This window comes from Labrus mixtus, chromosome 21 (genome assembly GCF_963584025.1).
Source record: "Labrus mixtus chromosome 21, fLabMix1.1, whole genome shotgun sequence".
NCBI classification, from domain to species: domain Eukaryota; kingdom Metazoa; phylum Chordata; class Actinopteri; order Labriformes; family Labridae; genus Labrus; species Labrus mixtus.
The window spans coordinates 2,439,630-2,467,521 of NC_083632.1; the positions used below are offsets into that span (position 1 = coordinate 2,439,630).

The following is a 27,892-nucleotide window of genomic DNA, read 5'->3' on the forward strand; positions in this document are numbered from 1 at the left end:
TAATTATGTGTTTTAGGACTGTTTGATGGAGTGGAAGGATATCAGATTATTTGTACTAAAACTGGAGGATGAAATACTTCTTTGAGCTCGTTCAGAAGCATTAGATAAGAAAGTGAAGCCTGTTTTTATGTAAGGTCTTAAGAACTTGCCTGGAGGAGATTCTTCATAGTTTATTGAGGGTAATTACAGAATCACGCTGTCTCTTCAGTTTCAGTGTTGGTTGCATGCTGTTCTCCTTGCAGTGCAAATCGCCACCACCAGGACTGGTCTGCAGGACTCCCACGGTGGGCTGCATTGTGTGTGTGCAGCAGTCAAGTGGTGACTGATCAGGGTCCGAGGAAGACGCTGCTAATACTCAACAGTTGCAGGTCACGTTTAAAGGAGCAGTTTTGTGTTAAAGGTCAGTCTTGAGTCTTTCCTGCAGCAGCTCATAAAGAAGTTCTCCAGGAAACAACCAGCGTCAGTGCGGAGGGGCGAGGTGAGATGCAGCTGCAAACGATGATCCCCAAGATCGCGTTCTGCTCCCGGACTCTGAGGAGCCAGTGTGCCGCTCCTGGAGCTCTGCAAGGTCTGCACAGAGCATGGACTCGTCGGACAGGGTTACCTGCAGCGAGCCGGTCAGTTACACACATATACAGTTTTACTGCACTGGTCGGAATCACTGTAAAGAAAAAACCTCGTCATGGCTTTGTAGTAGTTTTTTTTTTTTTTAGTTAGAAGATAATGATCTATTTTGCGTTTTCCGTTTTGCACGATCTCTGCTCGTTTTCTGATTGATTTAGTGTGCACCTATTGTCCTATTTAGTTTGAAAAAAAAGGGAAATCTAGTAACTATATTGTATAGAAAACTGATAGTATGGACGGTGAAAGGAAGGGGGAGGAGACCTCGGAAATACATATGGGGTGTTTTGCAGACAACAGGGCCGGACTGAGGATTAAGGCAGGGTGCCCGGGTCCCCTGGTGCCCCTCTCAATTAAAACTTTTTTTGTATTTAGAATTTTATTACAATGTTTACATTAAAATATTTAAATTTAGAACAAATGGACTAAACCTATATTTTATGTATTTTATTTTGTTTATTAATTAAATTACCTCAAATATTTTCAGTTATCAAAGCCAGAGAAATCTGTAATTTTATAGTTTTAACAGGACGTGTAATGTTTACCGTTGCCGTGGAAACACTGGTTGTTCTATCAGACACCGCTGCACAAAAGAAGCGGGAATTGCTCGTGAAAGTTGCCGTATACCGTTGCTGTATTTGCTAAATTATACTCTTTCATCGGGGGCTGGGGTAGCAGAGAGAACTCCCATGATTCCCCACCGACCTCGACTCGGATTTTTTTCTCCATTTAAAAAAATTAAAAAAGTATATTGCAAACTTTCGGTTTCCGCAACATTCTCTGCTTGTTTGTGTTCGGGAAATCAGGGCGACTGAAACTGAGCGTATTTATACTGGAGATGGCGATGATACATTTTTGAGCAGCGGTCGGTGATTTGTAGCGTTCCCTCCTCCGTCTGCAAAATTTTGGGAAACGACAGCTGTTCAAGAATTTTTTGTAAAAATGCAGGAAATACATGTAACAAGCTCTTCAGAAAAATGACACCCCGGGGAAGCTCCAGTTATATAATATGTACTCATTGAGGGACTGTAAGAAGAAAGGTAAAGTAGGTCACATCAGCTTCCCTGACCCTGAGGGGCCCCTCTGAGCATGTGTGGGAGGAGCTGCTGGTTTCTTCAAGTTTCTCGCTGTATTTCAACTTTGACATAGAAACACACAGATCTCCATGACAAAGACCGAGACATCTACAGCTTTACATTCAGGGGGCTACCAGTTTGAAACTTTTCAGCTCTGTTTCTGTTTTCACATCTGGAGGGCGGCTCCTGATATTCTCCTAATCCTAGTTTTTTTTTTTATTGTAAATTCATGTTACAAAGGTCGTAAACTAAAGGAGGGGGATGCAATTAAAAACCCAACACACTTTATGTCAAATTCAGTAACCATGGGGGGCACTGGTAGCTTAGTGGTTAATTTATGTGCACCATGAAGTAGGCTGTAGTCTACAATTCTACAATTCACTTAGCAGACTCTTTTATCCAAAGCGACGTACATCAGAGAGTAAGAACAACACAAGCAAGGATCGTCATCATCAATAATATGGAGACCATCATCATTACGTTAGTAGGTATTCATGAAAGAGCTGGGTCTTTAGCTTTTTCTTAAAGGTGCAGAGGGACGGCCAATGTCATTCCCCACTCTCTCTCTCTCTCTCTCGCCTTGATTTCTGACTCTGACTCTATCTCTAATATAAAGAATAAAAAGACCAAAAATAAACCTTTAAAATAATCTGTGAATATCTTCTCACAGTCAGTTTGCAGTGATCTCTCTCTCTTGCTCTGTGTGTGCTGAATAATCTGTTTGTGTTTGTTTTGCTGTGGTTTTCAGGTGTCAACAATCTCATGTCTCAAGCTTTTACAGGTGTGGCTGACAAACAGTTTGAAAGGTTATGTGTTGTATCTAAAATCCTTATCAGGGTCTCTAATGGACCTTGGAAACCGGGTTATCAAGATTGTTGTAATTCTCTGTGTGAAAGGTGAGGCGAACCCTTTATCATCTCTGTTCAACCAGTTTAACTATCAGGTCACGTTACACTTTCAACCGGTCCATTAAAAAAAAGCATGACGCATATTTCCAAGAGACAAGAACTGGTTGATACAGCATTTGAGGCTCTTCTGATTTTTTATAATTATCTTATTTTTTATAATAAGAGCCTCAAACGCTGGAACATGTTCTTCCAGCGTTTGAGGCTCTTCTTATTTTTTGTGTGTGCACAAACTTTCCTCTTTAATTTGAAAAAAAAAAAGACAAATCTAGTGACTCTGTAAGATGGAAATCTGATAGTATGGATGGTGAGAGGAAGGTGAGGAGACCTGAGAAACATATGTGGAGTTTTACAGTCAACATGGGCCGGACTGAGGAGTACAGCAGGGCGCCAGGTCGAGCGCCCCAGAGTTTAACAATCCAACCTACAGTACTCTCTAATGCACCTTCTGACTCTCTGCAGGGGCATCCATGTGGACTCTCTGCCCAACATCCCCACCCTCACTACCAGCTACGTCCACGGCACCTCTTCCTCGCCTCTCCTCCACTACACGGTAGCAGAGGCGCTGCAGAGGACCGTGGAGCGAGTGCCCGACAGGGAGGCCATGGCCTTCCTGCAGGACGGAGTCCGCAAGACCTTCGCTCAGTTTCAGCAGGACGTGAGTCTTCTTCTTTATCCTTCAATGTACACTGCTTAACAAAACATGCTCATTCAGTGTGACGTCGGGCCTGTCGACGAGTCTGAAGTTCAGAAAAATTTGAAAAGGTCACTATGTGTGGATGATGTTAGCATTAGCATTGCTAGCAACCGCCAGCCTTCAGTCCTCCTCGCAGATTAGCGTCCACATGCCTACACATCGTTCCAGACCAGTCTTTCTACTTCCAACTTTATACCCATTTTCCAGATCAAAACACTTCAAAAACCTCTCCACGCTATGAGATAACATCTGTCCACATTGCTGGTTTACATCCAGGTAGTAGAGCTGTACAGCAGTTAGACATTAGCCGGGGCTGCAGCACCACCTAGTGGCCAGAAGCTTAGACACAACATTTAACCGACATTGAGGGCCTGACTTAAATACAAACGTTAATAATTAGATTAACCCAAAACGGCAAACCTCCAGTATTGAAAAAAGAAGCCTGCAGTTCATTGAGTGTCCACTAGAGGCCGGCTGCAGAAGCATCAAAAGTCACATACACACCCCATTCAAAAGAGTCAGTTTTTACAACATGCCTGGTTCCAAGAACGAAAAAAAGGTCTGATTAGCTCGATCAGCACACACTGTACGGGGGTTGAATTCTTCGATGACTCATCAGTTTTGATTTGATGAAGGATAAGAGTTTTTCACAATAAGGCGTGTAGCTGATGATAATAATAAAATGGTAGTCGTATATGACCTTTCACCTCTCTTTGGTATCTAAATTCAGCCCCCCCCCTCTCTGTTTTATTGCCGACTAATCATCAGTCCGTGCAAATATTGACATTGCTGTAATGAAAGGTCACTGGAGCTTTGATAGATGTTTTCCACTGCGATGCTTTTTTCATTATTTGTGCCGCAGCAGGACAAACCGACCCCGTCAGCGATAACAGTTATGACATGTTAGACTGGAGTCACCTGCACGTTCAGTCCCGTTCACTCTGACCCAGTTAACTTGATGACACGTCGAGACACTTAACAGGAAGGGACAGAGCTTCAACAGAGCACAAAGTTCAGATCGTATCTGTCAAACATCTTCAACACGAGAAGGTCACCTGAGGTCTCTTACATGTTTTATATTATTTATTAAAATGAAAATGAAGTGTTTGCTTTTTTTTCTTAGTTGCACATTTATTCTTTAGTCTTTAAAGTTATTTGTTTAAAATAATCTCTCCTTTTTAAGTTATTCCTGAATGGTTTGATGCTTTCTTTCTGTTTTAATTCTCCAGAAGTTTCTGTTTTATTTTAAGGTCGTATTATATGACAGTGAATGGATTAGTTCAGCAGCCTCAGGCGGTGCAGACTGTGTGTGTTCTGAAGGTCAGAAATAGATCTTCATGTACAGTCAACACAGACCTGTTTGACCCGTCTGTCTTTCCTTTACTGTCTCTACAGGTGGACCAAGCTGCAGCCGGGCTGCTGGCGCTGGGCTTGACTAAAGGAGACCGCCTCGGTATGTGGGGGCCAAACACTTACGAGTGGATCCTGTTCCAGTTTGCCACAGCTAAAGCGGGTATTATAATGGTGAGTCGGGCGAGGCGAGACTTTACCATTAAAGGAAGAATGTGCAACTTTTTTGATCCAGTAGGTGTCGCCCCCTTGAGCTCAAACATGAAACCAAAACAAACTGCTGTTTAGTGAAGCTTCCGCTCTCCTACAGCGACACACCTCCAGCCCCTCTCCTCTCATGTTCACAAGAAGGAGTTTGGCTCGAGCTGCAATCGCCTGTGGCCTGCATGTTGTGTTAGCATGCTAATGTTAGCGCTCTTTAGTTAGCTCGTAGCTTCACGTTGCACATAAATTGACACAGAATGAGTGTGATGATGAATGCTAAGCGTCTTTCTTAACTTCTTGAACACAGCGTCTGTGAAAGGTCGCACCTTAAACATTAAAAACAAACCTCTTGCTAGTTGCTAGAAAAAAAAGGCATTTTTTTTTCCTAGGCTGCGTAAACATATTTAAATGAAAATGACAGATATGACAATATCTCCGTACAGGTATAAAAATATTGAAATGTTTTTTTTTCAACGTTTTTTATGAAGTCAAGGAGACGTGAACGATATGAACCATGAAGGTCGTGTTGCCAACCCTTCTTCTTCTGTGGTGAAAGTACCAGCAAGAAATAAAAACTACTTTCACAAAAAAAAGTGCTTTGCAAACAGCTGTACCTAGAGGACATAAAGAGACACTTCAGCACATGACAAATAACTTCTATGTTAGATGAGGCCACCTCTATAAGGCTGTGGCTCAACTGGGCAGAGAGAGAGAGTCGGTCGTCTCCTAACTGGAAAGTCGAGGGTTCGATCCCCAGCTCCTGCCGCCACATGCCCGATGCGTCCTTGGGCAAGACCCTTAACCCCAAGTTGCTCCCGACAAGCTCAAAACCATTTACCGTTAAATTAGACTCATTGGATTTTCCTTCTTTATTTACGTTGGCTTAACTCCGCCTCTTGTCAAATTTCAAAATCGATCAATCTTATTTTCACCAACAGGTGTCTGTGAACCCGGCGTACCAGCAGCAGGAGGTGGAGTATACGTTGAGGAAGGTGGGTGACATTTCCTCATATCCCTGTTGTTACACAGACTGACTGAATCTTAAAACGTTTAACCCCCTCTGCTGCTCGTCCCTCCCTCAGGCCGGCTGTAAGGCCGTGGTGTGTCCCGCTCAGTTTAGGACTCAGAAGTACTGCGACATGCTGAGAAAGATTTGTCCAGAGATCGAGACGGCCACGCCAGGAGACATCAGGAGTCCCAGGTACGGTAGCCGGGTCCCGTCACTGTCACGGTATTTAGTACGTCTATGTAATGAAGCACTGCAAAACAAGCGTGAACATGTCTACTGCAAGAAATGTTTCACTTTGTAGAAGACAGTTTTTAGTTTTTTTAGGTTTTTTATTTTATTATTGTGTCATACATACATCCATATGCCCAGCCCGCAGCATTCCCCTTTACATGACACCATGAATTAAAAAACGTTCCCGGATCAGAGTGCACGAGGTGAGCTATATTCATTCTCAAGAAACAAAAAGAGAAAGCAAGAAGTCAAACTAATGAAACAGAATATCCTGTCTTCTTCTCCAAGCTTTTGAAACAACAATAGCGAGTTTAAACACATCAAACTTAACCCGCTGTTCCAGTTTCTGCACAGACATTAGAAATCTGTGAGGTGCATGTGTGAACAGGCAGGAGGATCTTCAGTCCTCCTGAAATGATCTAGATATTTTCAGGAGTGCAGATATGAAAACGGCTTATGAGAAAATTAAACTTCTTTTCTAACAGGGAGAGTGAAAGCTGCAGACTGTAACCACTGAACTCTGTGCTCTGCCCCCCCCCCCCCCCCCCCCCCCCCCCCTTCCCCCCCTCAGACTCCCAGAGCTCCGCACTGTGATTGTCTTGGACAGCCGACAGCCAGGAATGCATCATTTCGAGGACGTGATGCAGGCGGGAAGCAGCCAGTTCGTTCAGCAGCTCCACGATCTGCAGAAGAAGATCTCCTTCGACGACCCCATCAACATCCAGTTCACCTCGGTAACTGTTTCACATTTCATCCTGCTGACCTGAAATAATCTCAAAGAACTCTGCTGAGGTCAGAGCGAGCTGAAATATGAGCTCTTATCTGCACTGATGAGGAAGTGGAAGTTTTTCCTCCTTTACGGGGGGATTTCCTGGGTTTTTTTTGTTGCTCTGTAAACTGGGTCACAGCTCCTGACCTGAATTTTACTGAACAGGCAACATGTCCGTCCTCAGTAGGGAAATAAACGCCTGCACACTTTTTCATAATAATCTTAGCAGCACAAGTCGGCTGGCGGTTAGTGCATGCACCCGAGGTACGGAGTTCCTGAGAGCATGTAGCCCGGGTTAGATCCCAACCTGAAATGAGGTGCCGGTAGCCTAGTGGTTAGTATGTGCAGCCCGTGTACAGAGGCTAAAGTCCTCCAAAAGACGGCCCAGGTTCAAATCCGACCTGTGGCTCCTTTCCTGCATGTCGGGTCGTCTCTCTCTTTCTCTTTCTCTCTCTCTCTCTCTCTCTGTGTCTCCTCTTTCTCTCCTCTTTCTCTCCCTCTCTCGCACTTTCTCTTTCTCTCTCTCTCTCTCTCTCTCTCTGTCTCCTCTTTTTCTCCTCTTTCTCTCCCTCTCTCTCTCTCCTTTCTCTCTCTCTGTCTCTCTCTCTCTCCTTTCTCTCTCTCTCTCTCTTTCTCTCTCTCTCTCTCTCTCTCTGTCTCCTCTTTCTCTCCCTCTCTCTCTCTGTCTCTCTCTCTCTCCTTTCTCTCTCTCTCTCTCTCTCTGTCTCCTCTTTCTCTCCCTCTCTCTCTCTCCTTTCTGTCTCTCTCTGTCTCTCTCTCTCCCTCTCTCTCTCCTTTCTCTCTCTCTCTCTCTCTCTGTCTCCTCTTTCTCTCCCTCTCTCTCTCTCCTTTCTGTCTCTCTCTGTCTCTCTCTCTCCCTCTCCCTCTCCTTTCTCTCCCTCTCCTCTTTCTCTCCTCTTTCTCTCTCTCTCTCTGTCTCTCTCTTTCTCTCTCCCAGATTTCTGACTCTGTCCAATCTTTAGATTAAGGCATAAAAGTCCCAAAAATAAATGTTAAAAAATAAATCTTCATGTCAGTCCTAATTCAAATATATCACTAAGTCTGGACTAAACTCTCTCAATATATTTTCATTCTTCTTAAAATGTACAGAAACTTTTTTCTAATAAGAAGTGAAGTTGTGATTTCTTCATCACAAGTACTCTGACTGCAAACGTTTTTAGCTGCGTTTACATCTGTTTATAAAATCACCGTCTGTTGGAATCATCATCAAATAGTATGTAAAGTATGACATCACCACAAAGCCGTGTTATGGATCTCTCAGTACAGGGGTTAATGGTTTTCTAATCTGTGTTATCAGGGCACAACCGGAGCTCCAAAGGGCGCCACTTTGTCTCATCACAACATCATCAACAACGCCTTCTACACGGGCCACAGAATGGGATACGACTGGAGGGTGAGTCTGAACCACGAGGGCGCTTCACTCACATGTTGAGAATAACCCTTCTGTTTAAATACTGGGAGTGTTTCATGGACACACACTTCTTCATATACTGAGCTGAGGAGTTATAGAGCGAGCGTGACTGAAACCAACGAGCGGTTGATCGACCATCATCAGCCTGCTGTATCTGCTGTATGGTATTCCTCTTTGCTTAAGAGCGCCATTGTTGTACAAAAACTCACTAGAGAAGAAAATGATTAATCCGTTAAGTTAATCCGCCGCTGAAAATAGTTCCCCAACGAATACTATTTCTCTCTACCTAAAACTACAGCGCGCAAAGGAGTCAGACAAATCAAACTACATGTATGAGGTTTTTTAAGAAACAGTTCTGAGGACTTTTTTGAAGAGGGACTATCCCCCAGAACAACACATCACCATGGTGCTGGCTGAACCTTAAAGTCTTTATATGTGGAACTAAAATAGTTCCTGCGGTGTGGAATCATAAAGGGGAGGAGGGTTCCAACAGTTCCAACAGAAACACGTATTGAGAACTGTTCCTGCACATTTACACTTTAGTCTCGACACTTTTGCAGACTCACAGTCGGGTAGATGTTTGTAGATGACTCTTTTAAAACAATAGAGGGCTGGATCTGTTCCTGAGTTGAACCAGGGGGGTTGCCTCAAACTGTGAAATAGAAAAGAGTCAGCGATATTGTTTTTTGTCGTGTCAGCTTTCTTCCTGTAACTTATCCCTCCGTTGCAGTCTGCACTCTGTGACCCTTTGTTTCCTGGTTTCTGTCCCACAGCCTCTCACTCGTATCTGTCTGCCCGTGCCCTTGTATCACTGCTTCGGCTCGGTGGGTGGAGGGTTGTGTATGGCCGTGCACGGCATCTCCCTGGTGTTCCCCTCTGCCGGCTACGATGGGAAGGCGAACCTGGCAGCTATAGAGAGTGAACGGTAACGTTGGAAATAGTCCAAAATCTTTGTCTCTAACTTAACGAACCTCACGCTGAGTAGCTTCATGAAAACACGTGACAAAACATGGGCTTCTGATTTTTATTATTTTATCCACCCGAGAGATCAACCCCATCAGACACTGATTAATATGAGTCTGCCCTCCATCTCTCCTCTCAGGCCTTCACCAAAAACATACAGAGACATCCTGAAACATCTCCAAACTTTGAACACTTCTATTCATGTGCAATCTTTCAAAAGCTTGTAAGAGTAGAGTACGCTCTTTTTGATTGGTTCATTACATCATTGACAAGAAGCCTCTCTCTCTCTCTTTCTCTCTTTCTCTCTCTCTTTCTCTCTTTCTCTCTTTCTCTCTTTCTCTCTCTCTCTGTCTCTCTCTCTCTCTCTCTCTCTCCCTCTCTCTCTCTCTCTCTCTCTCTCTCTCTTTCTCTCTTTCTCTCTCTCTTTCTCTCTTTCTCTCTCTCTCTCTCTCTCTGTCTCTCTCTCTCTCTCTCTCTCTGTCTCTCTCTCTTTCTCTCTTTCTCTCTCTCTCTCTGTCTCTCTCTCTTTCTCTCTTTCTCTCTCTCTCTCTGTCTCTCTCTCTCCCTCTCTTTCTCTCTCTCTCTCTCTTTCTCTCTTTCTCTCTTTCTCTCTCTCTCTCTCTCTGTCTCTCTCTCTCCCTCTCTTTCTCTCTGTCTCTCTCTCTGTCTCTCTCTCTCTCTTTCTCTCTCCCTCTCTTTCTCTCTGTCTCTCTCTCTGTCTCTCTCACTCTCTCTCTCTATGTCTCCCTCTTTCTCTCTTTCTCTCTCTCTCTGTCTCTCTCTCTCTCTGTCTCTCTCTCTCTCTCTCTTTCTCTCTCTCTCTCTCTTTCTCTCTGTCTCTCTTTCTCTCTCTCTCTCTCTCTTTCTCTCTTTCTCTCTCTCTCTCTCTGTCTCTCTCTCTCTCTGTCTCTCTCGCTCTCTTTCTCTCTCTCGCTCTCTTTCTCTCTCTCTCTCTCTCCACAAAAAGCCCAAAAATCGATATAAAGTTATATTGTGGAAGCGAGATATAACCAACTAGAAACCAGTTTATGCAAGTATATGCAATTAATTGATTCCCCATAACTAATTAAAATGTTTTTTAAAGTCATTGACAGCCCTGTTTGTGGTACAGAAAGAAAAGTTATTGGTTTCTTTGTGGAAGCTCAGGGCTGTTAAGCTCTAAACGCTCTTTAACACAGGATTAAATGTGCTCAGGAAGAATTCACTATTAAACCTAATTAAACCCCCCAATCTCTGACTCTATCCACTTTCCTGTCTTTCAAAATAAAGGCATGACAGCTCAATAACAAACCTTTCAAAGTGCTGGAGGAATGCGTCTCAGCTTGTGAGTTTAGTAAAATGAGGGTTAAGTTCATGGTACATTTTTACAGTGTCTGCTGAGCATTAGCGTCGGCTCCTCTGATTGGAGGAAACACTTCCTGATCAGATATCATGTGTTGTTACGCTGTTCAAAGATGAAGAGGAAATGAATGCTCTGTGTCGGTGATTTCAGTGGTTCAAGTCGGCCACTTTAACAAAGATTTGTTTTGAGATGAGGTTTTAAAAGTGAGAGAGAGAGAGGGGTGCCGGATAGCCTAGCGGTAAAGTCGCGTGCTCCATGTACAGAGGCTGTAGTCCCCATTGCAGTGGCCGTGGGTTCGAATCCGCTGCATGTCATCACCTGCATTAAAAAGGAGTGAGGTCACAGGAGTATGACAGAAGGAGGTTTTGTTTTGTTTATTAGCACTCGTCTGCTGCTGTCTCTGTCCAGGAAACGGGACGGGAGGGGCGAGGGAAAATGTGGAGACAGGAGGGGAGGGGGGGGAGCTTGGAACAGGGCATTGTTTTGATCCGACAACCTGCTCAAAAAGTTGAACAACTAAGACCTGTTAGAGGCTTTAAACTGCTGAGCAGTGTCCTTACATCGTCCACAGTTACCCCAGGTTTTGTCTTCTAAATTGTACTTTAAAGTACAGACTGAACAGTTGATTATTTAAGTCCTCTCTCCCATAAGGCAGTCACAGACATTTTCCCTCCTCCTGCCATTTAAAGGATTATTTGCCTGTATTGTTAGTAACCACCTGAATGGACTCGTTCCACATCTTTGATGACACGAGTAAGGGGTATTTATTGGTGGGATTGGATTGAAGCCGTAAATTGTCGCCTTTTCCTGCACAGACCCGTGTGAAGTTTATCGTTTGTATTTCTTGTTTTGACGACATCGTGTTCTTAGCCTCTCACCTGATTATAGGGTCACCCAATCTGGATAAGGTGAGGAGCTCAGACGTTCAGGGGGGAGCTCGGAGTAGAGCCGGTTTGGGACATCGGATTAGGATGGATGACTCCCTTTGGAGGTTTTTCCAGGCAAGCTCAAGTAGGAGGAGACCCCGGGGGTAGACTCAGAGTTCACATGGTGGATTATAGATCCGGTCTAGCCTGGGAACAAATCAGAATCACTCAGGAGGAGCTGGAAAACGTTGCTGTGGAGAGGAGAGACTGGGTCGTCTTTCTGTGCTTGCTGCCACCGCGACCCGACCTTGGATAAGCGGAGGAAAATGGGTGGATGGATTGATTTTAGGGTCAGACATAGAGAACAAAGCGAGACAAGGAGGCCGAAAACCTCACTGTCTTCTACTTCCATACAGGAACTTTAGAAACATGCAACCTCTCTATTTAGAAACTCAAAAAAATCTAATTTCCAACATATGTACTGCGACACAGATGCAGATTTAGGACTATATTTAATGTTGCTATTTGTGGCTTTTTCAATCCCAGTGACACAGAAATCACAGAAGGTGTCTCAAGTTCCCAGCCTGAGGCATCTTTAACGGGTTCAACCTGCAGTCAGTTTCACAGTTTATTCAAATACACTTAATTTGCTTTCTTGCACGGGTGAATGAGAACATGTTTACAAATCCTGTTTCAAGGCAAAATTTAACTTAATCCTTTCACAATCGTCCTTTAAGGCCTCAGTCTCTCTGTGAATCAAACCAAGTCGGACTTATTAAGCCGTGACATTAAGAGGAGTTAGGTTGGGTATATTTTTGTTGCCTTTTGCACCCTCACCAACATCTGTCGTTGTTTCTGAAATACTAGCACAGCAGAAGGAAAGTCTGGCGCTTCAGCCGCTCCACAAATGGAGGTCGATGCTCTCGGAGACAGACTAAAGACGTACAAAAAATCATTCAGTGGAGCCAAAAGAGAAAACTGGAGCACATGAATCACATTTAATAAAGGTGCAAATGACTGACATTTTGATGCACTGTGCGGTTGCCACTAAATTATTATTAGTTTTTGTTTCTTCTTTGTGGTAAATCGTGCTAAGCTAAGCTAAGCTAAGCTAGGCTCAGCTAAGCAGAAGAAGAAGCTTTAATGAAAGGAAACGGACATAAGTGAGGTATCAATCTTCTCGTCTACTGAAGACAATTACTGCCAATAATATCTCAACATGTTTTTTTTTATTGTTCCCCTCACAGGTGCACCTTCATCTACGGCACCCCGACCATGTACGTTGATCTGCTGAGCCAGCCGGACTTTGCTAAATATGATTTGTCCTCCATTGAAGCAGGTGAGAAACAGACTCATAATCTGTTTTTTTTCTGACAGGATCTGCATGCACATACTGTAGTTTTAATTAAATGATATTCTGCCTTGTGGGAGAGTATTTCCATTTTCTGATTACATGTTCTGCAGACCTGTCGCATCTGTTTTTGTACTGCAGGCATCATGGCCGGTTCCCCTTGTCCTCCAGAACTTATCAGGAAGATCATCGGTGTGGGCATCAAGCAGATAACTGTGAGTACACCTGGAGTTTTTTGTAACTGTGGTTAAATTATCACTTTTTATTATATAGGAATCAAGAACTTTAATCAAGGTGCACTATTGGATGCTGCAGTTCAGCGTTCACTCACTAGGGGGCGACAGATACACACAAAAACACAACCATGCCATGTATGCATTTTGAAGAGAAGAAAAAGTCCTTCATGTTTCATGTTGTAAAATATTTATTGGATGTGAGCAGTGGATGTCACCTCCAAAAGTCCAGGAAATGTAAAGATGTTGAATATACAGAAGATAAAACGTAAAGTCAGCACGTCAGAAACCTGCGTAGATGGCGTGGGACAAATAGTTCACTTTTTTCTGCCGGTTTGAGGTGAAGTGTTGAGAAAATACAAATGTTCTGTTTATGAAATACATTCAAAGAGGGTGAAATTGTAATGAAAGACGGCTTTGCCAGATCCATGTATTAAGTTTACCAACATCTTCCAAGTCTTTTTGAGGTCATTGTTAAGTGTTTGCTTTAAATGTAGTTTTTAAAACTGACATCAGAAAGTAAAAAAAAGGGTACAAAAAAGTGTTGACGACCCCCAGAGTGACAGCTCTTCATTTTTTGCAATGGGCACTAAAAGAATCATCACTCTATTCTGCAGCTTTAAGGAGCCCTTTGGCCTCTTTTTGCTCGTTGTTTATCAGGTCAAATATTGACTTTTATCAACATAGTTTAGTTTCTAGCAGCAGCAGACAGATGTTCCCTCCAGGGAGACTTTCCATTACATTGAGAATATATTTTTCTGCCTTGGGGGGGTTCCAAAAACAAGCTTTTTTTTTAGTGGGCGTACGTGGATTGAGTGCAATGTTGGAAATTTCCATTCAGAAATGTTTGTATTCATTGATCTTTAAGACACTATAAAAAAATGTATAAAAAAGAAGGCAGTTTAAATGGACAGAAAACATACTGTTCTTTTTTAAAAGGTGACATATTCTCCTCCTTTTCTAAAAGTTTAAATAAGTCTCAGAGCTCCTCAAAACATGTGTGTGAAGTTTCTTGTTCTAAATCCACTCTGATCCTGTATTTGATCATGTCTATAAACCCCTCTATTTCAGCCCTGCTCAGAACAGGCTGTTTCTGTGTCTGTACCTTTAAATATGTAAATGAGCTGTGTCTGACCACGCCCCCTATCTGGAAGGGTTTGGGTGTACTCGGTGCTTTCTCGCTCCATGTCCTATTGTTTACGGTGAGAAGGCAGACTCAGAGGGCAGAACAAACACCTAGCTGTGGGAGTGTCACCCACCTGGGGGAGGGGCTACTGCCCTTTGTGATGTCATGAAGGGAAAATCTCCAAACGGCCGGTTTGAGCACACTTTTTCTGAAAAGTGGAGCAGGTTAAAGACGGAGAGGATGGACTTTTCTCATCATTGGGGGGTTTGTAGACAGACTAGAGACACATATTAGTGTCAGAAAATAATGATAAAGTGTATTTTGCATAATATGTGACTTTTAATAAAACTTGATGAGAAGATTAAAATGGTGATGCACGGCAGGTAACCTCCCCTAGAAATGACTTTTCGTCATCTGTTTAGTAAGTCTTGTTTATAACAAAGAAGCTATCACTTATTTAACGAGCTTTAGACGTGCAAAGAAGTAAGAAAAACCGAAGCACAGGTAGCTGTTTCCCCCTCTTTCTTTCTTTCTTTCTGGTTGATCAGAGCTAATCCATGAAAATGTTCTCAAACTCATCTGTAAGAAAGCGAGTCAGCATATTTACTGAAATCTTAAACTTTTTTTCGATAAGATAATATCTGGTTAGAGTTTATAATATCTTCATGCTTGTGGAAAAACATCAGAGAGGACACTATGATCAGTGAAAATAAAAAAAACATTCATTAGTTTGACTCGACAGCATCTTTTGTTTGGGTTGTTATTTGATTCTTGTACATTTCCACTTCAAACTCTTCAACTTTGATATACACAAAGTCTGTAAAAGGTTTAGATAAGTTTGAGTGTGACGGCGACAGACAGAGAGTGTGAGTATAGTCTGTGTTTATACTTGTGACATCATCTGGGGAGTCTTGAAGTAGAGTTAGCTAGCATTGCTTTAGTTGCATGTTCAGCCGGTCGCTCCTCCTCGGCGTCTCCTGTCGGCACAGAAACAAAAAAGTCAGCCGCCAAATCAAACAGTCTGCCCTCCAATTGGAGTCCTGTGTGACCTGGACTCGGTGTACTGGACCCCAGGGCCAACGTGGAAAAAGTTCAGACGGGGACAGAGGAGAAGGACCGAGAAGTTTTATGTGGTTTGGAAGAGAGGAGAAAAAAAAGAACGCAAAGCCAAGTGTTGAGCTTTTTTCAAAACCACTTTAAATGTTCTTATTGTAAAGACACCCGGCTGAAAACCCTCACTGTAGACCGTCAGGGGGAAGGATGTGATTTTAACCATAAAGAAGAACAAAACTCCCCCTCCAGGTTTTTACAAAGGTAGTCATCAGAGAGGGTGTCACTTCAAAACACTTTAAAATATAATGGTTCCTTAAACATTTGATCTCCAGGTGTCAACAGTTCAGTCAGGAATAAACCTCGTCATAGATTTAACCATTTAATGCACTCATAGCTCTCAGCAGGATCAGTGCAGCATGCAACAGATTTTGCAGAAAGTGCAGACATTTAATGGCCCCCATGGAGACGTGCAGAACAGAACCTGAATGTGCATGTACTGATACTGAAAACATAACAAGCAAACAATTCATCCTAGAGTATGAAATGTGCTGACTGAAGCTGGAGGAGGTGGAGGTGGTGGAGGGAGAATTTACAGCAGAGTGGATGTGATGCAGGAGGAGTGAGAGGCAGAATGGTTTAAATTGTTGTCAGAGTGTGATAATGATTGGTTGGCATCGGGGGGCGGTTCTCAGATCAGCTGATGAGCCTGAGCTAACGCAGGGCTCCGTTCATATTACATCAGATCACCTGTACAAGCTGCTGTGTTCAATGGCGCAGGCCCTTCCTCGCGCTCTTCAGCTTCATTCTGCAGCCGCTGAACGCCGTGCTGTCTCTGACCTGCTTTCCTCTCTGCTGAGGCGGAGACGCACACGCCGCGTCCGGACGGATACGGCTAGAGTCCATCCACCTGTGGGCAGAGACCAAAAGATGTGCAGAGAGTTTGTGCTTTGTTTCCTCAGAGTTGGACATGATTAGCTAAAGGAAAAGCTGCTGGTGAACAAGAGTAAAAATCGTAGCCTCCTGTGGATGATATTTTTTAATATATTTTGAAGTTTTGTAGTTACTACATTTGTTGGTACAGACGGAAGCCCTAAGAGGACATGTGTCCAAATTTTTTATTTTACAAATTTTTCCTTTGATAATGAGTCAATTCTGGTTGAAAAGGCAGGAAATGAAATGTATGGATGTATGTCCCCTAAGGACTTGTTTAGGGTGGTCATTTTAAATGTAACCAAACCACCAAATCTGATGAAATTCCCACCAACCTTAAAGGCTTTATATGTGATTTTTTTGACCCAGCAGATGTCGCCCTTGAGCACCAGCATGAAACCAAAACAACTCGCGCTGCATTGTTGTGTTAGCATGCTAATGCTCGTATCTTCACACTGCATGTAAATTTACCTGAAATGAGCGTGATCTAGAAACACAGTTAAGCAGTGAGTACAGTATGTTATTCTTCTTTTCTCTAGTCCCTCAATTAAACAACTTTTATACACGAGGGGAGGAGTCAGCCGGCCGTCCGGGCGATGTAAACAAAGTGAAGATAGGACTCTGAAAACTCTGAAAACATCACAGACAGTGGGACTCGGGTGTTACACCCATTGTAGACAGTCATGACTCACAGAGTTATTTTCAGAGGAGATACTTGATTTCTATATTTAAGTGTGAAAAATCACATAGAAAGACTTTGACAAACATCAGTGGATGTTGGAAAGCGTGCAAACAACCTAAAGGAACATGAAGAATACTGCAAACCTTGAGTCTGTTAAACATGACCTTTCTTAGCTTGCTGTTGTTAGCATTGCGTGCCTCATTACAGCCATAAAGTGCTGCTAATGTGGCTGTGAAGTGTTTGGTTTTTTAAGATGACGCTTTTTACCTTCGCAGTGGAGCTAGCTGGCACGTGCAGCTCCACGGGTTGTTGGAGAGGGTGAGGTTTGTGATGGTGCCAAACTCGAAGCTTTTGGGGAGATACCGCAGCTTGTTGTTGTTGAGGTGCAGCGACTTTACTGCAGTGACGCCCGTGAACGCACCATCAGAGAACTGGGAAAATAAAGTACAGCCATGTATGAGAAGTTATTTTAGTTTTTTGGCTACATTCATAGAGACGGAGACACTTGTACTGTTAGCATTAAGCTAGCATGTATGGTGCAAGAGCCTAACATTTGGAGCACAAAATTGTACTTCTACATGAGAACATATTTACAAGTATTTTCTTCTGACATCACGCTAAGGGTGGGAAGCTCCTTAGTATATAGCAATACTGTGTTTCTGGTTTTAAAATCATATAACAGGGATTTGAAAAATTCATGATGATTTCGCCGCCTCTGGAATCATAAGTCATGAGCGTCTGTGCGACATAACCGCCCGACATTGAAACATATTTTAAGTGCACAAGATCCTCAAAAAAACTCAACATAATCAAACAAAAAGGTTAAGAAAAAGATAAGAACAACATGATGCTATTAAAGCTTTAAGACACATTTCTCAAAATTCTAATCAAGGTGGGCAAAAACCTTTTTTTTTGTTAGAACAGTGTTATGTTAGCCAGGAAGTGGTCAAATGCTAACGTTAACTTTTCTGCTCACATGTCGTTTTTTAATTATGGCCAACATTCCTCCAATTTTTCTACTTTTCTTTTGTCTTCTCAGTTGCTGAAACATCAGGGAAAAGGTTCAGATACTCTGCATTTATCCAATTTGAAAACATTTGACACAGCAGTACTTTTTTTAGGCTTTGTTTTTGGGCTTTTCATGTCCTTATTTGACAGGACAAGTGGAACCAAGAAAGGAACCACAGGCTGGACTGGACTGAACCTGGGCCGTCCACATGGAGGGCCACAGCCTCTGCACACGGGGTGTTACATAACCTCTTGACCATCCAGCCAATTTGACCAAACAGTAAATTTGTGCAGCATTTGAGCGCAACAACATTGAGTCTAATGGACACTGTATTATTACATTATTGGACAACCTGATTTGGAGTCATAAACGTTGATTAGTTAATGGAAATTGTCCTGAAACGTTTGATAGTTGTAGTGTATAAAAACATGCTCCACACTTGGAGTGTTGTCCCTCCACCAGCATCCCTGTGTCTGTCAAACAGATGCAAAGCGAGGGGAATCTTTTGGCATGAAAGCCTCCTCTCATCCTTCCTTCTGCAAACACCGACAGTCACTGGCTCTGTGTTTTTTCATACACATCTGCGAGGGCGCTAAAAGCTTCAGAGAGGTGCTAGATGAACCCCTCTACGTCGTGTCAAGTTTAGTCTCCTCCAGCGGGAGGAGGACGGATGAGAGAGGAAGCCTGTTTTTATGCGAGTCTTGGAGGACATGAGGCTGTTTGGAAATTTCCACTGTGGAAGGCGACAAGAAGCTGAAGGCTAGCCGGTGTTTTTGAAGCAATGGAAGATGGACGACTTCCAACATGGCCGAGGTGTTTTTTTTGCTCTTTCTTTCGGGGCCACTCCTCTGCCAGGAAGGCTTTTGCAAAGGGGCCCAGTTGTCCATTCAACCGGAGGCGATGGCAGGGCTAAAAATATTCCTCTCCATTCACTGTGGAACACCCTGCCTCTGTTTACCTGCCTCCTAACCCCTCCTGACCTGTTTACAAGACCCTCCCCGAGGGAAAGTAGAAAACACACCACGCTGAAAATAACACTTTGTGTAATAATTAGACGAGGACATGCTTGGCCGTCGTCCAGCAAACAAAAACACTCTAAAAATACCCGCGTTTGGCTGGAAAAGAAGTTTAATCTTCTGGGCCGTGTTTGCTGCACTGGCCGCCTGCAGCTTCCACCTGGCTCACACACAGTCCCGCCGTGAGAAGGTTGTTATTTCACAGTTCCCCCCCCCCCCGGGGATGCTTCCATACTGTGGCACAGGTACACTCAAATATTGGACTAACCCTCAAATATGAAGCTAATGTGCAACCAGGAATGTCTGAAGAGTAGTTTGGTAAAGCAAAGAGCTCAAACTGTGCATGCACACTGAGGCTGTGGATGAAGAGTGCTCTGACTGCTCAGCAGATTCATGTCTGATATCTGAACATCCTTCTTCCCACCGGAGGATGATAGAAATCAAGGGTTGAGGTCAACTGTGCTCATGCTGCAGTCAAGCCTTTCTGTTAATATTTGTAATTTTGTGATGCATCATCTCATTTTTCGATGGGGGTCCTTACAAAACATAAATATAATCATGAGTAATACAAAATCAAAATGAAAGGTAAATCCAAAACACAATACCAAAACATTTAAACACAGAGACACCCACACACACAGCACACACACCCACAATCACTCACACTTAATGCTCCCCCAAGCCTAGCCACCCCACCAACCAAAAAAAAAAATCTGAAGAAAAAAAAAAATCTGAAGAAAAAAAAAATCTGAAGACAAAAATAAATCTGAAGAAAAAAAAAAATCTGAAGAAAAAAAAAATCTGAAGAAAAAAAGAAATCTGAAGAAAAAAAAAATCTGAAGAAAAAAAAAAATCTAAAGAAAAAAAAAAAATCTTTAAAGAACAAAAATAACAGATTTTTTTATGGACTGAAAAAAATAAACATTGTCTTTAGATTGTAGCATGAAAACTACCACTTTATACTTTAGGTTGTCTCATAACTTCAAAAGCCTTTTCTTACAAATTGTTTGTTTTTGTAGAAGTTCACTGAATGCAAAGTATAAATTGCACAAAAAAAAAACATAAACATTGCCAATGTTTTTTTGTGCAATTTTGTGCAGAAGTTTGCATGCAATTTTGACTGGATCAAACCTCTCTGATGCACTTATTTAATCTAATACATTCAGATATTTTTTAAGTTTGGTACTTCTGGATGCTGTCGGTCATTGAAATGAAGGAGAATGTTACCCTAACTCTTAAAACATGTGGTTTCCAAAATGTTGAGGCTTTTCCAACACGTGATTAAGAGCACTTAGTCTATCTTATCTTGCAATAATGGACTCTTCTTTTTAGTATATATTAGTGATCATTTACATGGTTTGCATATATTTAAACCACAGCTTTATAAGACTTGGTTAACTCAGTCTAGTAAGTCACAGACTGACCTTCTCCAGACCCATGTTGTCCAGGTGCAGCTTCTCCATGTAGCGTCCAAAGCTCTGGAAGGCGTAGTCTGGGACGGTCCTCATGGGGTTCTTCCCCAGCGTGAGCTCCTCCACCACTCTCAGTTTGCTCATGGCTGCGAGGGGATACGTGGACATCCTGTTCCTGTCCAGGTGAAGTATGGCGAGGTTCTCCACGTCGTCCAGAGAGCCCGGGTGCAGCGTCGTCAGCTCGTTCCCGCTCATGTGCAGCCAGCGCAGGTCTTTGGCGCCGGTGAAAGTCCCCGGTCGCAGCTCCCGCAGCCTGTTGTCGTTCAGCTGCAGGATGAAGAGGTTGATCATGGGGGCGAAGATGCCCTTGGGCAGGTCGCTGATCTGATTCCCGTCCAGGTGGAGGTAGGTGAGCTCGGTGAGGTCGTCGAAGGCGCCGGGCTTGACGCTGCTGATCTCGTTGTTGGACAGGTAGAGGTAGACGAGCTTCTTCAGCCCCTTGAAGGCCTGCGATCCGATCTCTCTCAGCTGACAGTGCTGCATGTGCAGAGAGATGAGACCTTTACTTTCGGTGAAGGCGCCCGTGGGGATGCTGCCCAGGTTGTTCCTCTGCAGGTTCATCAAACGGGTCACCTCCGACACCCGCGGGATCTTCTTAAGCCCGACGCCGTCGCAGATGACGTGCTGGAGGTCGCCGTGGCAGTGGCACAGAGTGGGGCACTGGCTCGGGGCTCCCCGCACTGCAGGGCCCAGGACCAGGAGGCAGGTCCCCAGCAGCAGCCAGCTCACACAACGCATGCTGAGGATATCCCGATGTACCCGTTAACTTGTTTTAGACGACTGCTCAGGAGAAGAAGCTGAAAAATCCTCAGAGAGAGAGAGAGCAGAGAAGGCTCACAAAGTTTGAACTGGAGTGTATTTGTGTGTGTTGAGAGAGCGAAGGAGTGAAAAGGTGAGCGAAGGTGGGCAGTGCAGAGAGAGGATGGCCGGTCAACAGAGCACACAGCGCTATTTATAACATTTACTTGAGGAAAAAAAAAAAACGAGGAGGGCTTGCCAGGGTGTTGGAGTGAGAGGTTTGCAAGAGGAAGTCAAGTGTCTGTGAGAATTTAACCCTGAATGAGCAGAGAGACGACACATGGCCACTTGTTTTTGTTGCAGAGTGAAAGAAGCTTCTGCTGCATTGAAGTGTCCAGACAGATCATTAGACCCTGTTCATCTTCCAGGTAAAATGTGTGAGAAACGTGGCATGATGTGCAGCCTCAGACTTCTTTCTCTATTGTGTTTTCAGTCTGCGGCCGCAGGAAAAGGAGCCACTCCTGCGCAGCCGTTTTATAACCCATAATAGTCTCCAGATGGCTGCAAGCATGAAGCTGAGGTGCTGTTTCAGGTCGGAACAATTGTCAAAAGATACTTCCATCATCTCAGGAATGAAAGTTTGAGATGCCACTTTACATTCCTGTGTGCGTTCTTTTCCTTCTTCAATTTGGCTGCCACGTTAGGTAAGGGGTCGAAAACCTGTTGAGTTTTAAGAGTGATTGGAGATGGAATAGCTTTAAGTTGCTTTATATAAAGAGGGAAAGTTCAGACTAAGTACAGCGGTACTTTTTTTTTGCCTGGCTCATCAGCTGGTTTGGCTTCAGGTGGCTGCACGATAAGACGGATGGATCCACCCAGGATATCTGGAATCTCGAGTTTACTCAACAAATCTAACATTTTATGGGGAATACCGTCCCCTCGCTGATTTCCCAGGTGAGAGATCTCACTGTAACCCTCCTCTAAAGGGCCCAGCAGGTTCCCCTCGGTCCTTCACCTTCACCTCTCTGATTGCACCTGTGAGCTCTACAGTACAGTCTCTGTCTATTAATGCAAAATCTAAATCAGTGAATATTTAGGGTTAGGAAGACAAAAACAAACTTTGAACTAAAAACAAAGGGAAGGGGATCATGTTTGTGGAAATGAAATTAATATGAAACCATATGAATGAAGCAACTCTTTGAAAAAAATAAAAACAAAGTATAAAAAAACAAAAAAACAAAGGGACGGTCTGCAGAAACAAAAATACTGAAGTGAGGCATTTTCAAGCTGACTCAATAAGTGGGCTTTTTGTGCCTTTAATGGAGAGATAGGACAGTGGATAGAGTTGGAAATCAGGGAGAGAGAGAGGGGAATGACGTGTGGGGAAGGAGCCACAGGCTGGATTTGAACCCGGGCCGCCCGCCTGGAGGACTATAGCCTCTATACATGGGGCACGCACACTAACCACTGCACCACCAGCGTCCTGGTCAAAAACTAATTTGATAATCAAATAATGGTTTGAATAATTTTCCAGGAATGAGTCAAATTAAATTGGTTCCAGATATGTAAGCTTGAGGAGCCCAAGTACAGAGGCTATAGTACTCATCGCGGCGGCTGTGGGTTTGAATCCGGCCACGGCCCTTTGCCTGCATGTCATCCCCCCTAATCTCTCCTTCCAACATGTCCAGTCTCTCTTCAGCCGTCCGATCCAGTAAAGTAAAAAATAGCCCAAAAAATAGCCTAGTGTCTTCTCTAACGGACTGTAGTATCATCCTCTATGCTGATGACACCATCGTATAAACAACTGTTTGGTTTCTCTGACTTTCTGCAACTTGTCGCTGAAAACCTTCAACTTTCTTTTAATGTTCTTTTGGACGCAGTTGTCAACGTTTGAGTACATATTCAGATTTTTGCACAAATATACCAGATAAGAGATGATCGAACTCTAAGCAAAAACCATGAAGGGTAACTGAAGGTCATTTGAATCATGTTGTTAGTTTTTTTTTTTTTTTTATCTTAAAGTGTTGGTAAAGGAGGGAGATCTGTCTCCGTCCTCACGCCGTGGTGTTTGTGTGTTTGACAGATTGGATATGGAACCACGGAGAACAGCCCTGTGGCGTTCTGCGGCTCCGCCAACGACAGCCTGGAGAGGAAAGCTGAGACCTGCGGCTACATCATGGACCACTTAGAGGTGAACGCAGAAGAAATGACATAAAAATAATCCCAGACACTTTGAATTAAGGTCACATAACTCACCATCAACTAGTTGATCATTAGCATGCTAATTAGTAGCATACTAACTGCTTATCAGTCGTTATTAAGCGCATGGCCATTATCTATAGCTGATAGGTCATTCAGTAAGAGTTTGAACATGAATTATGATCTTAATGTGTTTTTTTCAGTGCACAGTGGAACAGTGTAGGGACAGGATGTAGGGAGGGAGCGGTCCTCGCTGTGTTTACTAGTTTAGAGCTTCCTGTTTGGTGCTGGCGAGGTCGCTCCTGTTGGTTGGTTTTTGACATTGGTCCCAACATTGAAAAACAAGAATGTGCAGAAGACAAGACTAAAGACCTGCGATCATTTTTAACATGTTTGATTTGATCGTGAAGTGAAGATGAGAAAAAGGCTAAAAGCCCGGATAGCGCCTTACACAAGACGACGAGGTCATGGGAGCGTGCTAAAACTCTTTGCAAAGGCTTGAAGTCAAACTTGTGAGTTCTGACTTCTGTGGCTTTGAAATATTGTTCTGTGTGAAGCCAGCATTGAGCGACTGATCTAAGTACGTCTCCTGTTTAGGAATAAATGAATATGCTAAATAAAATGTATAAAACTAAAAATCTGTCTCCTCCACAGGCTAAAATAGTGAACCCTTCAACAGGAGAGACGGTTCCTCTGGGAGAGCTGGGGGAGATTATGATCAGAGGATACTCCGTGATGTTGAAGTACTGGGCTGATGAAGCCAAAACAAAAGAGTGCATCACTCCGGAGGGCTGGTACAAAACCGGGTGAGTGGACGTTTTTTTATAGTCACTGTATTTGTCTCCTGTAAATAAAAAACACTTTGCTTCATTATTCTGAAATCCTGGGTTTTCATGCAGAGATATCGGCAGCATGGACGGGTTCAGCTACCTGAAAATCGAGGGCAGGATTAAGGACATGATCATCAGAGGGGGCGAGAACATTTACCCGGCGGAGATCGAACAGTTCCTGCACACGCATCCCAAAGTGAAGGAGGCCCAGGTGAGCTCGAAAACAGCATCCCAGAAACATGTTGATGCATACTGAAGGGATTCATCTGGAGGAAACAAACACCTTTATACTTCTATTCAAATCAAGATCAAAATGTTAAAGTCTCCTACTTCAACTTTGACTTTGACTTAATCGTCCCCGAGGGGAAAGCCAGAGGAAAGTTGAGGTGTCAGAGTTACATATTTCTCCTTTAACTTACCACACTTTGAAGAAGCACACATCTCCATTTCAAGGAGTTTTTCGAAAACTTTAGTCCTGTTGGATTACTTTAGAACAACAAGGTCCTGGCGTCTCACTCCAGTTGTGCAGCTACATTTGTTGTCATGACGACCAAAATGATCATGTTTTTTTTAATTTTTATTCTGCTCCAAATCTGCATGCTCCCTCGGCCATTTAATGCTTTGAAAGTGTATGCACATTGAAGTTAGCGAGCTTGTTTTCATGTTGTTTTTTTTTTTTTTTTTTTTTTCAGGTTGTTGGAGTTACGGACGAGCGTATGGGAGAGGAGGTCTGCGCCTGCATCAAACTGGTGGACGGACAAGAGAGCACCGCAGAAGAAATCAAAGCTTTCTGCAGGGGACAGGTGAGACACAACCCTTATTCTTTATTACTCTATCAGACCTAGACGTCCTGATTTTTATTTAGTTTTATGGATTTGTTTGAATCATTCAGCTCAGTATGTCTCTCCTCATTTCAGATCGCTCACTTCAAGATTCCTCGATACGTTCTGTTTGTGACCACCTACCCGCTCACCATCACTGGAAAGGTAACTTAGGAACTCTGGCTGAGCTCTTCTACTGCTATGTGCACTCATATGATTTGAAAACATGTTTACATACAATAGGAAAACTGTTTTATAAGATGGCATGCATCCAGACTAAAAACCGACCTGTAATCAGCAGCTGCTGTTAAAATCACACATCGAGCATCGCACTCCCCTCTGGTTCTTGTGTTTCTCTCGTGGGATGCTGTTTGGAATTACTGTAGACTTGGGGCTTGTGTTTGAACAGGCCTGACCTGAATGCCCCAGACAGGAGGGAGAGGGGAGCTATTAGCTCGTCTGCACGCACACCGGGTCCTGGTACATGAACCCAGAAGGGCGGCGGAGACTCGTTCCAAAGCAGCAAATCAGATCAAATCTGATCCTTAGTCCAAGACTCCTTCAGTTCATTTCACTTTTATTTCAGCAGGGTAGTCTGTGCAGTTTGGAAAGAGTTATTCATGACACAGAACACCAACACAGGGTCACATTAAGAGTCTGTTCTTGTCCCTTAGTGTAGTGAAAGTCAGATGCATACAGATATTTTGACCGTACTCATGTTGAGGATATCAAACCCTGGAGCTGCTCAGACTACGAGACAGCTCTCCAATCCAACCAGATTCTTGATCTTGAGTCCTAAATCTGAACATCAGATTTAAACAAATCCTGCAAGAACTGACTCTGGTTGTGAAATCATGATGAGAGCAACTTCATGTCCAAGGATGTGAAAGTGTTCATTATGATTTATTCTCTGAAGGGAACATCTTTGATTCACAGCTCATGAGTCGTGGCCACACTAAGGTGAAAACAAAAGGTCACATTTTCCTTATTTTGAGGGATTAATAACACTCAACAGTTGTGAGACTAAACGTGACTGCTGTTGAACTATGATAAATCACTTCATGGATATTTTTATAAGTAATTTTATTTGAGCTGAACTACTAATTCAACCGAGCGTGAACATGAAGTGAATCTGGTTTATCTTGATTGTTCAGGTCATGCTTTAAAAATAATTGGCGCCCCGTTGTGGAGTTTTTTCAAAAGTAGTTCTGAAATAAAACTTCCACTGCTTTAACCATTTTATATTTTTCTCTAGGGGGAATTACATGTTGGATTGTTTGTTAGAAACATTGAGACAAAAAAACCTGCCAACTCAAATCTGCCCCATTTCCTTTTCACTGATTTGAGAAACGATAAATGTCAGAGACGTTTTTAAACTGGGTGAACAGGAGGATAATATTTGACCTCTAAACGTTATTGTCTCTCTCTCCTCAGATCCAGAAGAACAAACTGTGCGAGGTGGCTGAGGAGCAGCTCGGACTGGTGAAGGGAAAATGAGAGAACTGTATAGAAATGTAGATCATGTACCAAACAAACACGTAAAATATCATAAAAACAGACAACCTCCTTTAAGGTGTAGACGAGTGCGAAGCTTCAGGATGAACCAGATACATCTATCCATCCTCCTGTAACCAGCTGTGAAAGACAACAAACCCCTCCCTCTAAAAAAAGACCAAAACCAACGATTAACAAGAGACCACTAACGATTCAAGAATAAGAACACAGAGACAAGATGCTGAAAAGAGTCTCCAACTAATGCACTTTTCACTCCTGTTCATATTCAATCATGATGTTTAAAGGAAGAATGTGCAACTTTTTGATCCAGTAGATGTCGCCCTTGAGCACCAGCATGAAACCAAAACAAACTTCTGTTAGGCCACGCCTCCTCCATACTGAAGCCTCCGCTCTCCTCCAGAGACACACCTCCAACCCCCCTCCACTCACATTTGCACAAAGGAATTATGAATTAGAACGCACCATAATTAAGCTCCATTAAGCACAACTAGCGGATAAAAGTGTCCTTTGCTCGAGCTGCAATCAGCTGTGTCCTGCATTGTTGTGTTAGCATGCTAATGTTAGCACACTTTAGTTAGCTCGTAGCTTCACATTGCATGTACATTGACACAGAATGAGCGTGATCTAAAAACTCTTACTAACATCCAAATAATCAGTGAGTATGTTCTTCTTCTTCTCTCTAGTTCTTCACTAAAACAGCTTTTATACACAAGGGGAGGAGCCGGCCGTCCCGTCCATGTAAACACAGCTCTGACAACAACACAGCCAGCGGGACTCGAGCTTCTCCCTCATTGTAGACAGTCATGACTCAGAGACACATTTACACAGGACAGACTGGATTTAACATGTTGCACATTCTTCCTTTAATTCTTGTTCTGTTTTAAAAAGTTCCATCTTCACTGGGACACTTCAGCAACAACAAATCAGGAATCATTTGGTGGCTGTTTCACTAAAGTTTAAATAATGGGATTTGTTGAGTCACAGCAGCAGCATCCTCTCACAGCTGTCTTTGTGAAAAGGTGAAACCAAACGTCCAGTAGTCAATGCAGAAGTAGATTTGTTGTGAAGCATCCGAGCCGCTCTCAGTGAAACACGCCGTCCTTGAACGACTCTTTGCAGCTTGATCCGAAGGCTCCTTCAGTTCTGTCCGTCTTCAGAACTGAAGGAGCCTTTCAGAGGAGAGGTGAAACATCTTCAAAGCTCGCTTTGATTCACCATGACCTGATGACTGAGAACCTTCACAGACATGTTGAACGCCTCGTTTATTCTTTTTTTTAATCCAGCAGAAAGCTTTAAAAAAATGATTTTCTACATCAACTTGAAATAAACTTTGTACCACGTTATTAAAGCCAGGCGTGGGTGTTCCTCTTTTTACGGGAAGAATGAAGGTATTTTTTATTGATCTGGGTGGCAGGTGCACGCCTCTTAAGCCCCTGGAATGCCATTGAGAAA

At 43.2% G+C, this 27,892-nt stretch overlaps 2 protein-coding genes across 2 annotated transcripts; one reads left to right on the forward strand and one right to left on the reverse strand.

Annotated features, from left to right (window-relative positions):
* Positions 1-260: 260 nt before the first annotated feature.
* On the forward strand, positions 261-27,788 carry acsf2 (acyl-CoA synthetase family member 2). The gene is made up of 16 exons (XM_061027440.1): positions 261-617; positions 3,065-3,260; positions 4,695-4,823; positions 5,792-5,845; positions 5,936-6,054; positions 6,665-6,827; positions 8,181-8,276; positions 9,068-9,219; positions 12,713-12,804; positions 12,958-13,031; positions 23,159-23,266; positions 23,929-24,080; positions 24,174-24,315; positions 24,797-24,907; positions 25,022-25,090; positions 26,360-27,788. Exons 1-16 carry the CDS (start codon positions 484-486, stop codon positions 26,420-26,422), a joined length of 1,854 nt encoding a protein of 617 aa, XP_060883423.1. The 5' UTR covers positions 261-483; the 3' UTR covers positions 26,423-27,788.
* Positions 13,481-21,253, reverse strand: chad (chondroadherin). Its single transcript, XM_061027441.1, has 4 exons — positions 20,290-21,253; positions 17,108-17,271; positions 15,976-16,135; positions 13,481-15,152 (listed from the first exon to the last, which is right to left on the reverse strand). The coding sequence occupies exons 1-3, from the start codon at positions 21,073-21,075 to the stop codon at positions 15,994-15,996; spliced, it is 1,092 nt and encodes a 363-aa protein (XP_060883424.1). The 5' UTR covers positions 21,076-21,253; the 3' UTR covers positions 13,481-15,152; positions 15,976-15,993.
* Positions 27,789-27,892: the final 104 nt, after the last annotated feature.